At 51.3% G+C, this 13,686-nt stretch overlaps 1 protein-coding gene across 1 annotated transcript; it reads left to right on the top strand.

Annotated features, from left to right (window-relative positions):
- Positions 1–1,608: 1,608 nt before the first annotated feature.
- On the top strand, positions 1,609–4,441 carry CCL24 (C-C motif chemokine ligand 24). The gene is made up of 3 exons (XM_081300332.1): positions 1,609–1,741; positions 1,964–2,081; positions 3,391–4,441. The coding sequence occupies exons 1-3, from the start codon at positions 1,669–1,671 to the stop codon at positions 3,557–3,559; spliced, it is 360 nt and encodes a 119-aa protein (XP_081156458.1). The 5' UTR covers positions 1,609–1,668; the 3' UTR covers positions 3,560–4,441.
- Positions 4,442–13,686: the final 9,245 nt, after the last annotated feature.

Below are 13,686 nucleotides of genomic sequence, written 5' to 3'. Positions count from 1 at the left end.
TAGCATCTGGTCCTTTCCTCTTATGATACCCATCTTCCCCCTCGGGCGGCGGGGTTGGTGGCCCCGGCCTTCACTTCTTCCCTAGATACAGCATGAAGACTGTGTATGTTTGTGGAGGCCTTGGAAAATCCCTTGGGGTGTTACTCATCTGGGGTACGGCGCCATCCCAAGCCTCCCACCCCGTACCCTTCCGTTAGCCCACTTTGATTGCGACACTGAGACAGCGAGGGGCAGAGCCCTGCTCACCCCTGTCCACTCTCCTGCCCGCGTGGCCATCTCTTCTCCACTTCCTCCTCCTGCTCTGTCCCTCTTGCAGCGCCCACTGAGTCATCAAACCAGACCCACGGAGGACTGTCACCCCCGAATTGTTGAGGTGCAAAGGTCAGGACCGGGTGTCAGAAGGTATCAGGATGAAAAGCCCCAGCACCTGCGAAGGGCTGGACCATGACATCTCCTGTCACCCTCCCCACTACTGTGCCCCGTGATGATTGTCCCTGCTGGCTGGTGAGGAGAGAGAGGAAAAGAGGGACAGATTCAAAGATAGTGAAATGCGGAGTCGGGCTCTTGGCAGAATTCACTTCGTAAAGAAGGTCAATGAGATCTGGCCCTGGCTGGCCTCCCCGACTTGGGTCTTGCCCCCATCTGGGGACCTGCCTCTGTGGACTTGCTGTGTCTCTGGTCCAGGGGAAATAGTCCCAAAGTTGATTCATCCCATGTCCATTCTGCAAATACAGGTGACCTACTTGGGACTTGGTGGGTGTAGAGATGACACATGGATCTCAAGGTGCCTGGGGGGAGGTGTGTGACACTTAACAGGCTCCCCGCTGGGACTGTGTTGCCCAGAAACTCAGGACATAGTGTAGGGACACATTGGACTTACCTTCTGGATCCTTCCAGCCTACATGGGTCAAAAGCTGCCTGGGGAAGGTGTCCATCTTCAGGCCCTTTGGACTTTCCCAGATCCTACAGTCTAAGTGGCTTCTGTAAGTTGTGAAGCCACCAAGACCCCACGTGCGCCACCACGGCAGAGGGATCCATATGGATGCTGGATCTGCCTCCCTCTTCCAGTATCCGGTCCTCTCTATGCACACAAGGTCACCCTCTCTCTCCCCACGGGAAGCACACCAGGGGCTGACACCCGGCTCAGTTCTAGGAAAACATTTGGTGAATGAATGCACAAATGAATGGACGGAAGATGAGGATTACCACTCATTGCCAGCTGAGAACACTGAGGGCCAGAGAGGTGAGTGACTCACCCAGGGTCTCTAGAGATTGAGCAGCAGAGCCATCCCTTCCCGCCTTCTGACTGTGCATCCAAAGACTTTGCGCTTGGCCCCAGCAGAGCTGTGGCACCCCCACCCCCACCCCCGACACACACACACACACACACACACACACACACACCAGCTCTTACTCGTTGAGACCCAAATAACCCCTGACTCAGCTGGAAACCACTGGCAGCTGCCCGCTCTTTCTTGACCGCAGAGGATCCAGGATTTTCGAGGAAGCGTGGCGAGGGCGGGGACTCCGAGTGCCTGGTTCTCCTGAGCCGTCATATAAAGGGCAGATCGAGGGAGGCTGGTGCGCTGCTGGAACCAGCCTCCTCCCCAGGCCTTCGCCTCCCACGCACTGGCTTGGAGCCCTGAGCTGCAACTTCTGCTGCAGGACATGGCAGGTCCCTCGAGCATCATAGCTGGCTTCCTGCTTCTGGCCCTTTGTATCCAATGCATCATCCCCACAGGTGAGACCTCCAGCCCCCGTCTGGGTTTCTTGGGCAGGTCATGGTTCCTAGGCGCCATTGTTAAAGTGGGTGGAGGGCTAAGCAGCGGGGGGGTGGGGGGGGACCCTGAGGTGAGGCAGCCCAGGGAGTGGAACACCAGCCGGGTGCTCTGTGCTCCGTATCCCAGGTCCAGAGCCTGCAGCAGGATGGGAAAGGACATGGCTCTTCTCCGTCTCTTTGCAGGCTCCGTGGTCACCCCCTTTTCTTGCTGCTTCAACTTTACGGCCAAGAAAATTCCCCAGAAACGAGTGGTAAGCTACCAGTTGACCAGCGGGAGCACCTGCGTCCAGGCAGGGGTGATGTGAGTACTACGCCAGGAGAGGGGCAGGGAACAAGTCGCCTCCAGGGTCCCCGAGAAGTCAAGTCGGCTGTGCATCCCTGCTCACCTCTCTGAGCCTCAGTTTCCTTGCCCCTAAAACTAGGAGGAAGATGTAGATCCAAAATCTTTGAAAGCGCACCAAACATATCCAAGGCACTGTTGGGGGGTATAGGATACCATCTTAACTGACTCCCTCAAAAATTCTATGGAAGCCAGGTGCAGTAGTGCATGCCTGTAATCCCAGAGGCTCGGGAGGCTGAGGCAGGAGGATCACAAGTTCAAAACCAGCCTCAGCAACTTAGCAAGGTGCTAAACAACTTAGCAAGACCTATATATAATATAAAAAGGGCTGGGGATGGGGCTCAGCAGTTAAGCACCCCTGGGTTCAATCTCTGGTACAAAAAAAAATTCTATGGAGCAGGGGGCGTGATCATTCCCACTTTACCAAGTATAACAGAGGCTCACAAAGATGACTTGTTCAAGGTCACCCATGAAGCCAGATATCGGTGCTCCCCATAATTTCATAGACGCCTCTCACATAAGTTAGCAAACAAGTTTCCCTTAGCAAAGGGCAGCATGCAATGAAATCTGATGTCCATATTTGTTATTAATCTTCCCCAGCTGGTACCCAGTCCCATGGCCTTGGGGTCCCCAGATCGGAGCTGGCTTGGAAGGGGGCAACCCAGGCTCCCACCCCGGCTGTGGCATCCTTACCAACCACTCACTTCCATACAGTGTGGGAACTGGTACCATCTGCCTTGGAATTCATTTTACTTTGGTCCTGTGGATTGAACCCAGGGCTGCTCTGCCACGGAGCTACATTCTCAGCCCTTTCTATTTTTTGAGTCAGGGTCTTGCTAAGTTGCCCAGGTTAGCTTCCAGCATGCGATCCTCCTACCTCAGCCTTCCGAGTCTCGGGGACTCCAGGCGTGTGCCACTGTGCCCACTTTGACATCTGTCCTTTATTCTGGGCGTTTCCATTGCATTTTCGACTCCTCGCTGTGGTAGAGGGTGAGTCTCTGAGTCTCTTCCTTCAGAAGCCACATTATCTAGAGGCAGGTCTGAGCCTCCACCATCTGACAGGGAGGACCCCGAATGAGTCCGGCACTGCCCTCCCCCCATTCATTTCCAAGGTCAAGACACAGAGGCACACAGACAGATGTGCCAGGAAGTTACAGGGGCCGTGCAGGGAGCTGGCCCTCCTGCCCTTCCACGCTCACTTCTTCATAAAGTCAAGGGGGACCAGGGCCCTGCCCGGCCCCAGGTGAGCCCCTGACCTTCCTTCTCACAGCTTCACCACCACGGCGGGCCGGAAGGTCTGTGCTGACCCCAATCAGCTGTGGGTCCAGGAGTACAAGAAGAACCTGGACTCCAAGCAGAAGCAGCCTTCTGCAGAGGCCAGGGTCCGGGGTGTCAAGGTCCGCAGGCCAAGACGCCGTGGCAACAGAACTGCCATCTAACGCCACCTGCCCTCCCACCCTGAGCCTGGGCACAGGCTCCTCGCCAGGCAGCTTGGGGCCTGAGAAGCCAGCAGGAGTCGGGCAGGGGTCCGTTTTCCTGTGCGCCCTCAGCGAAGGGTCCATTCTGTGAAAATCCCAAGGGAACAAGCTGCTCTGCTCCCTGGAAGGTGAGCCACGGCTCCAAGTGCCCTGGGCCCCTGGCTTTCTCCAAGCTGGGCGAGAAGTTTCCAGATGGAGGGACGTGGTAGCCCTTTGCCCTTCTGACCCGGAGCTGGCCCTCCTCTGACCTGCAGGTTCCATCAGAGCCCAGGTGCATGAGACCCAAGCCCCTGCAGACACACCTTCCTTTCGTGGAGCCTGCAGGTGGCTTCAGGGGGTCCTCTGGTCTTGTGATGGGCCGTCTGTCTGTCTGTCTGGGGATGGTGACCTGTCAACAGAGACACTCCCCAGCATCTTGAGGGTGCTCCTGGATGGCCCCACCTCCAGCACTTCCAATAAATAAGAATTCAACAAAAATGGAGGGTCCCTTTATAGATCCACTGCAGAATCCTTGCCCACTTCTAGAAATTTCAGAAACTCATTGGCTCTCGTAACAAAAAGGCGATGGAGGGCCAGGGTGAGGGGGCCCACCTGCACTGTGAGATGGCTTTGCAAAGACAGGAATTTAAGGAAACATTCTGCTTGGTGACAGGGCTTGATTCTTGCTGCTTTGGGGACAAAGACCTGCACTGCCTTTAGTACAGGGGTTTCCCCTATATTTTGATGAAGGGGAAATGGATTGGGAGCTGAGGAGGGGGAGAAAGCCCCCCAGCTTTTTCTCTGTGCATGAGATACAGTGAGATTTGTCAAGTGCATCGACAGAGTCGCTGTTCTCAAATCATAATCCAAGTAAACTAATTTCTCCTCTGAAGATGGTGGTGTCTCATCTGTTCTCACCTCTCTTGGGAAAGGGTTGGTGATGAATCATAGAAATGTGCTCCACAGAGCATCCTGGGCCACCTACTCCAGGCTGGGAGGGGACGAAGTACCTGAGCCCAGAGCACCTGGGTATCCAGCCGCGGTCCCAGCCTGGTACAAGGGGTAAGCAGAAAATTCGAGGGCTGGGGGTGTAGTTCAGTGGGTTTCATCAGCAGCATGGCAAGAGTAAATAAAAGGGAAATCCATTACACTGACTAAGCTTAGCAAAGCTTATTTGAGCAAAACAAACAAAAAAAAAATGATCCGGAAATCGGGTGACCAGAGCCGCTTCTGAGAACTCCAACCAAAATGTGATCTGTGGACATTTTTAGAAAAAAACAGAAGTAAGGTATTGGAAACAACTTAATTGGCCACAACTCAGTCAACCAACCAGTCAGTCAGTCAGTCGGTTAGAGCTTAACTGGTCTACTGGGTGCAGCTTAATCAGTTGACTCCTGAGGCTCCATTACAGTGATGAAACTGTACTTGGAGTTGGTCTATTGGGCTCAGGGCAGGTGACCAGTTTAAATCAATGGCTGCCTGCAACATTTTACTTCACACAGTTTGCATACGCCTCATCTGAAATGCTTCAGACTTCAGAGTTTTTCTGGTTGTAGAATATGTTTACCTCCACTTTACCTGGTTGAATATCCTTAATCCGAAATCCTAAATTTCAGAGCATCTCTGAATTTGGGATCAGGGATGTTCAACTTATATTAACTTTAGAAAACACCCAAGCACAACTGAATTCAATTAGATTTTTATAACATTTCAATGAAGCTCGCTATGTATTGCAAAGGAGCTGTTCCAGGCATTAGTCAGCAATAAAATGATTAATGGAAAGAAATACACACACATTTCAAAAGCGCATGGGTTTAATGAGCTGTTAAAAAGTTTTTATAAGCTGCTTCACCTTGTAAAAGAAAAACTTTTTCTACACTCACAACATGTCTGACACCCAATGTGGGATGTCCAGGGCATCCACGCTTGGCCACAAATCTGGGTGGTCCTCCGACCTCCTCCTCCAGTTTGGTCCTGGCTCACAGAATTCAGGGAGTCACTTCCCTGAGGCTCACTGGCTTATTCTAAAGGGTACAAATGAATGGCCAGACAAAGAGGGGCCCAGAGCCTCGTCCAGGAGGGCTCTGTAAGAGCTTCTGTCCCTGTGGATTTGGACTATGCTGCCCTCCCAGGACTTGGGGGGATTCACCAACATGGAAGCTCTCCAGACCCCATAGTTTAGAGACTTCGTCATGCAGGCAAGATGGATTTTCTACCCGATCTTCGCTGCAGAATGGGCTGGGGTGAGGCTGAAAGTTTTAAGCTTCTGATCAGGGGTGAGGCTGAAAGTTCTAATCCTTCTGACCAAGCCCCCATCCGGAAGCTATCTGTAAGTCCACCAAGAGTCCCCCCATCAGGAAGTGCCAAGGAATTAGAGAGTCCTGCAGAAAACGCTCCCATCACCCCCATCACTAAGGAAACCACAAGGATTTCAGGAGCTCTGCGTCAGAAACTGGAGTCAGAGAACAAGTAATATATTTCCTTTTATGGGATGTAATAATATGTACCTTAGTCCCTGAACCTCAGCTTTGTTCATCTGGGAAATGGGGATGGATAACCAGACCTCTCACTTTGGTTTTCCCCACAAGCAGACCATGAAGTAGAGATCTGAGTGCAGAGGCTGTATTTGGGAAGTACAGGGAGTAACAGCAGGATGAGAAAGGAATACCAGAGGCAGCAGATGAGGGTGCGTTAGCGAGCAGATGGGGGTCAGTCCACTGGGCAGAGGTTTGAGGCCCATCCCTCAGAGTCACACACCCATCCCCAGCCATCAGTCTTTGCCAGTGGTGAGGGGTGATTTTTGCAGAAAAGTGGGGGCAGAATAACCCTCCATGGTTTAAAAAAGTCCTAAGGGCCTGTGGCAGTGATACATGTCTGTAATCCTAGCTACTTGGGAGGCTGAGGCAGGAGGATTCTAAGTTTGAGGCCAGCTTCAGCAACTTAATGAGACCCTGTCTCGAAAAAAAAAAAAAAAGAAAAAAAAAAAGTAAAGGGCTTTTACTTTACCACTGTAGCTCAGTGGTAAAGCATCTCTGGGCTCAATTCCCAGTACCAGGGAACAAAGGGAAACCCCAAGGTCCAGAGAGGCCCCTATTGGCAACAGGGAATCTGTCAGCACATAAAAGGCTTTTAGCAGCTATTTGGGGTAAGGAAGCCATTAAAGTTACTTGACCTCTCATGCAAAGCAGAACATGTTGTGATGCAAAACAATGCAAAGGAGGGGACATTTTCATGAGGACAAGGAGCCTCTGGAATCCTCATCTCAGACTGCCGTCCACATGGGCACATTTCGAAGGATGGGAGAGAGCTGCAGCATTGGGGAATCAGAGACTGAAAGAAGAGCTGGGCTGTGAGGATGGGGGGGGGGGGGGCGGACCCTCTGGCCCCGCATGTCCAGCCCCAGCTCAGGAGCAGCCAGCTTCACCGTTGCCTTTTCTTTTTCAGCTCAGAACCAACCAGAGGAGCGCATCCGTTCCTAGGCCGAGGACATAAGATGCTTCTGTTGATCTGCCCCCAGCTTCCCATGCCCACCACCTCTGGGCAGAGCACTCCAAGCCTCCCTCCAGCCAGCGCAAAGCTTCCCTCTCCACCATTTGCCCGAGAGTCTCTGCCAAGCGCAGATCACCGTGGCCAATCCTGCCCCTGCCAGCTCTGATGGACGGTGTGTCTGCTCATCTCCCTGTGGGGAAGTTGTAGAGGCTGGTGTGGCCGCAGCCAGGGGCCAGGAGATGATCCGAGCAGGTGATGGAGACTAGGGAAGGGAGGGCTGGCGCCCCCAAGAGCGCCCCATGGCACTACCGGTGGTCACGGTGATCATGGGGCCAATCTCTTTTGCCGCAGTCTTGGCTGGGCACAGAATCACGAGCCACCACACAGCTTTGTAGATTCAAACAGCAAATCTTTATTCCCGAATTCACACTGGCCTCCACACACGTTCTGGGGTAATCCCAGTTCTGCTGCCACCCAATTCACCTACTCCACGAGGCTTTCTTCCCAAAAATGCTCTCTGAATCTCACGAGAACTCAACGGGAGCTCAGGCAGCAGGAACGCCCTAATTCCAGCAGCAATAATCCTCAACATCGAACTTCCCTAAAACCCAAGGTCTTAAACTGGGAACGCCCTTAACCCAAGGAGCGGGATACTTCCTCAAACTGCAGGATACACCCTAATCCTGGATCCACCCTGGTCATTGAGCAGGGTCACCTTTCTCAAACACACATGCAAGGTCACAGCAAATTTAACATGGGGTACGCTGGCAAGGAAATATCGATGCGTCATATCTACTTGGTAATGGCCCTCAGCACTCTTTGAGAGATGACCTGGGAGCATCTGTTAAAATGCTTATCCCACCTACCCCGCCAACTCAATGTCCTTCTCTCAGGAATGTACCCTGTGCAGAGACCAACAGGTGTGTGTGACCTCGCTCTATCTCTGGTTACAGAAAATTGGCAAAAACCTAATTTTCCATTTGCAGAGGACGTGGTCAAGATATATTTTTATTTATTTACTTTTATGTGGTGCTGGGGATCAAACCCAATGCCTCACACCTACAAGGCAAGTGCTCTACCACTGAGCCACAGCCCCAGTCCCCCAAGATTATATATATATTTTTTTTTCTTTAATTTTTATTTTTTTGCCATGCTGGAGATTGAACCCATGGCCTTGTGCATGTGAGACAAGCCCTCTATCAGCTGAGCTCTGTCCCCAGCTCATAAGATACATTCTTAAGTGAATACAAGCGAGGTTCATAAGAGCATTTGCTGTATAATATAATTCTAAAAAAAAAAGATATAAACATGGGATTAGCTACTTGCTGAATGCCCTCTGTCAAGAAGGCTGCCTATGGCAGGTCAGGACTGGGGGCTGGGATGGAGGAGGGGGACATACACACTTGTCATTATACTTTTTTGGGTCCTTGAACTTTTATTATATGCATTTATTATTTTCATGATCAAAAAAAAAGTGTATGGAGACTGTCATTGTGCTCCCCTGTTCCAGAAAAACTTGATCCCAGGAGGTGACGACCAGCACCCAAGGTGCCATGAGAATGAAGATTCAGATACATCCAGGGTCGCAGAGTACCATTTACTGGGGACTCAGTTGAATTCCTGCAATTTGGGTCAGAAAGAGGGGTTAGAATAGAAAGGATTTCACCCTGGCTAGAAGATGTCTGGTTTTACTCCAAGCTAACATCAAGGCAAGGAATCGGGCGCTTCCCTGAGCCAGGGTTGGTTGTAGAGCTCTGCATACCCTCTAATGTTTTGTCCACTTATGGTTTTCTGGGAAACCAGGCTGCAGGAACCAGCTAAGGATCCTCTGGGCAAACATGGTGATTATGACCAAAGACGGCTGCTGTCAGGAGAAGTGGAATCCGTCTAGGCCCACACCCCTTTCCTTCGGGCTGAACCAGTTAGTGTGTTCCTGTGTCCTTGTACCGCCACCAGTGTCTGCATCCAGGCCTGAGGACTTGATCCCCAAGGCTACTTTGCCACGTTAGAAACACCAGGGAATGGGGCTGTATAACTACCCCGGCTCCCTCGCCCCTCGGCTGATGCCACTCTGGGGCTTGTGCTTTACACCATCCGCCATGGTCTCCCTATTTCCTAATTGGTCCCGGACATTGAAGGACATACTCTTATTGGTTGCCTTCCTTCCTTATACCTATTACATTACACATATCCTCCAGAACCTTGTCTCAAGGTCCATGTTTGGGAGGGTCTCCCACACCCTTAGCCAAACCTGTCAGATGACTCACAAAAAGTGAGTTCAAAGCTCCGTCGTCAGCACACAGCTAGTGAATCAAAAGATACCATCAGAACCCAAGGGTGAGACAGGAAAGAGACCAAGGCAAAGGCACATTATCCAGAAAAGTTGCCCAGGGGACTGGGCTGCCCAGGCAGGCTCCACGGATTTCCTCTTCTGCCCGGTAGACAAGGGCCTGCAGGTTGGAGGGACCTTGGGCTTCATCAGCCAGTGGGCCCAGCAGAGAAGTGCTGGGCTGGGCTGGGCTGGGCCTCCGGCTCTGTAACCCCTGCCCAGGGGCTGTGGCAGCTGCTGAGCTGAGTTCCAGGACCTATTGCCTGTTCCTCCAGTGACAAGGGGCCTCCAAGTGACAGAAGGAACTGAAAGACAAAGGTGAGGCCACCATGAAGCCAAAGTCTTTGAGCTTCTCACAGCTTTCTCTCTCGCTCTCCTCCCCTCTCCCTGGATTTCTGTCCCCTCTCCCACCAGTCAGGGACACCTGGGGTCCCTCCAGCTATTGGGAGGACAGTGCTTGCAGTAGACGGCCAGGCGATGGGGGGGCAATGGGGGGGTCCCTGCCCTGCTTCTCCCCAGCCCTCTTCTCCTTTCCCCTTCCAACCTCCTCCTGGGAAACAGATGCTGCTGGAAGAACTTGCCAGAAAGTTCCGGGTGGCTGAGACGATGTTTCGCTGTCAGGGCTGCTGAGATTTTATCCCGACGCTCAAAATTATTGATTTCAAAGAATTCTGTAGCCTTGTTGTCCCTCGAGGTTGGACCTGGGCATCCAAGGGTCGTGGTCTAACTTCCCAGCAAGGGTGGCCCAGGAGTTGAGGGACTGTGGTTCCTGTCCCGCGGTTTCCTGCAGGGGAACCTGCTTGATAAGGCGGTCATGCCTTAGGGGGGACAGTCCCTTCCCCTCCCTGCTGAGCCCCTCCCTGATGCTGTTTCCTGTGATCTCCTCCCAAATTAACTTTTGCCCCCAGACCTCATCTCAGTGTCCACTTCCTGGCGGGGAGCCCAGGGGCTGAGGGAGAGCTGGTCAGCCTGGGCTGCCAGGACAGGGTGCCACAGATTTCACACAGTCGTGGATTTTCTCACAGTTTTGGAGGTCTGAAGTCCAAGTCCAAGGTCAAGGCAGGGTTGGCTTGTGCAGAGGCCTCACTTTTCGGCTTGCGGATGACCCCCCTCTCACTGTCCTCACACAGGCTTCTGTCCGTGCGTACACGCCTCTGGGCCTTTTCCTCCTCTTTGTAAGAGGACACCAGACCTGTTGGGTCAGAGTCCCTCCATTCGGACCTCACTGAACCTTCCTTACCTCTTTCAAGGCTCCGTCTCCTCCCGCAGTCACATTGTGGGTTAAGGCGTCAATCTATGACGTTTGGAGGTAGGGACACAATTCAGTCCATAACAGAAGGTTACTGGGCAGGACCAACTCAGCTAATGAAGGGAAGGCCAGCCAGGCCAACGAGGCCGTCAGAGACCAGTGCCCATGGCGACAGGAGAATGGCCGGCCTGATTCTAGAAGGGCACTGGGAAATCCAGACTTGGGAACCGCACCTGATGGGGGGTCCTAGGAGATCCACACAGAAGCATCCTGGTCCCAGCCAGCAACCCAGAGGGTATGGAGCAGGGACTTGGGCCCTAAGGAAAGGGGCAGTGGGGAACAGAGGAGGAAGGACCTGGGGCCACCAGCCATAGCCCAGCATTGAGGACATTGTCAGGGCCTGACCTGGCCAGTGTCCTCAATCCACTCAAATACCAAAGAGGAGTCTCAACAGAAGCCACCAATAGAAATGGCTCTCAGGGTGGGAGGAAGGTACCCCCATGTTTCACGAACAGGAGATCAGAATCACTAATCATAAAGGGGACAGGGACTTAACTATATGAAACTTTGGGACTTTTGTTCATTAGAAGATACCTGTCAGGGAATGGAAAAGCAGTTGGGAGATTTTCTCTATATACCCATCCTGGGCTGAACGAGATCCCCTAGAATTCACTGTCCACCCGGAACCTCAGAATGTGACATTATGTGGAAGGGGTTCTTTGCAGAGATCATTGTTTAGGCTGAGAGGAGGTCTTGACTTGGGCTCACGGGGCACCTGGGATCCCGGGGACTGGACAGCTAAGGCAAACTCTAGAGCAGGGTGTCTGGAAGCAGTGCTGGATCCAAGGCCCAGGTTTGTACAGGTCAGAGATTTGTTTTCCAGACCCACCCGGCTGGGCAGCCACAGGGTGTGGAAGCAGGACGCAGACCTTGCTCGGAGGTGGGGACCAAAGCAGGGGCTCTCACTCAAGGAGGAAGGTTTCAGGGAATGGACCCCACTGGTGAAGCACAAGGAGAAGTGGGGTGATTTGTGTCAGTCAGCCATCATTTCTCAAAATGAAAGACGTTCTGAATACCAAAGGGGGGTCTGGGAAGGGGGAATGGAAAGTGGTGGCTTCCATAAAACATTCCTTTAGTCATGCAGGTGGCCATGTGGTTGGTCTCAGCTGCTCGGGAGGCTGAGGCAGGAGGATCAAAAGTTTGAGGCCATCCTCAGCAAGTGAGTGAGACTCTCAGCACCTTAACAAGACCCCCTGTCTCAAAATAAAAAAAATAAAAAGGGCTGGGAATGCGGCTCAGTAGTAGAACAACCTGGGTTCAAACACCCAGCACCAACAAAACAAAAAACCCCAATTCCTTTAACCACATGATTTGTTTTGTTTGATTTAGCACATAGTTTTCCTTCCTCATCATTATGTCATCAAAATGTAACATACAGTCGCAGATCACTTCACAACAGGGATGAATCCAGTGAAACACAGAACCCCAGTGGTGTAGGTTCGCCTCTCCGGGTGGGGTGGCTTCTTTCTTTTAATTTGGTACCAGAAATTGAACCCAGGGGCACCACTGAGCCACACCCCCAGCCCTTTTTCTTTTTTATTTAGACACAGGGTCTCGCTGCGTTGCACAAGGCCTTGCTAAGTTGCTGAGGCTGGCTTTGAACTCACGATCCTCCTGCCTCAGCCTCCGTAGCCGCTGGGATCACAGGCGTGCGCCACTGCGCCCAACTGTGCTATGCTTTTGATACAACTGGCAGCTCAGTAGTAGGTTGGTCTATACCAGCATCGACACAAACGTGTGGGTAATGCCTTGCGCTGTGGCGAATTGGCAGTGATGATGGCATCAGCTGGTAGGAATTCTTCAACTGTATTGCGATTCTCGGGGCCACCACCGACTGAAATATCATTCTGCTTCATCTGTATGTATAGAAAAGTGTGTGGATCAGAAAATGTATAGAAAAGTGTGTGCCTCTTGGGCCCCCATCTGGTCACTGTCCCCCAAAGCACCATCACTATCCTGATTTCCATCATTATAGGTTAGTTTTGCTTGTTTGGCCCTTGATACCCATGGACGCCTAAGATATTACTCTTTTGCATCAGACTTCTTCTGAGGTAGGATGTGAGACATGTCCACACGACTGTGTGTCATCATAGTTCATTTTAATTGCTGTACAGCATTGTATTATGTAAACAAATGACTATTTTCCATTCTACTATTTATGGACATCTGGGCAGTTTCCAGTTTGGGGCTACTACAAATATTGCTGCTTTGAAAAAAAAAAAAGTATTGAGTGTTGCAGTCAATGTCCTTTGGTGAAGGGTTGGAGGTGTAGATCAGTGCTCACCCAGCATGCATCTGGCTCCAGGTTGGATCCCCAGCATTGTAAAAAATTACAATTAAAAAAATCTTTTGGTGAATGTAGGTACATATTTCTGGTGGGCATATACATACCTAAGAGTTTAATTTCTGGATTATCAAGTATGTGTAATTTTAGCTTTATGAAATACACAGCCGTGCACTGAATGAAGATGTTTTGGTCAATAATGGATCACGTACATGATGGTGGTCTCCGTATGATTATATCGCCTGGTGATGCCGAAGTCTTTGTTGGTTAAGTACCCTCTATGCTGTTCATAGGATGACAAAATTGACTAATGACAAATTTCTCAGAGTTGTTCTGTCACTCATTGATTGTGCTACTGTACTACCAATTACGTGACTTGGTTGTGAGTCATATCCCCGCTAACATTTGGTGCTGTCCCTCTGTTTATTGTAGCCATTCTGGCTGGCACGTGCACGGTGACTTAAGTTTGCATTTCTGTGGTGGTTGATAAAATGAAGTCCCTTTTATTTGCAGTGTAGATTTCTTCTTTTGTGAAGTGTTCAAGACTCAGCCATTTTTCCAACACATTGTCTTCTTCTTGTTCATTTATGGTGCTCTTTATGTATTCTGAGAACAGAATCCCTTTGCAGATAGACATCATATTCATTTCCTAGGGCTATGGTAACAAATTGGCATGAATTTGGGTGGCACATAAAACA

This window comes from Spermophilus citellus (assembly GCF_964194105.1).
Source record: "Spermophilus citellus genome assembly, chromosome: 6".
Lineage (NCBI taxonomy): Eukaryota > Metazoa > Chordata > Mammalia > Rodentia > Sciuridae > Spermophilus > Spermophilus citellus.
The sequence above is the reverse complement of the archived record's forward strand: the minus strand, read 5'-3'. Positions and strand labels throughout refer to the sequence as shown.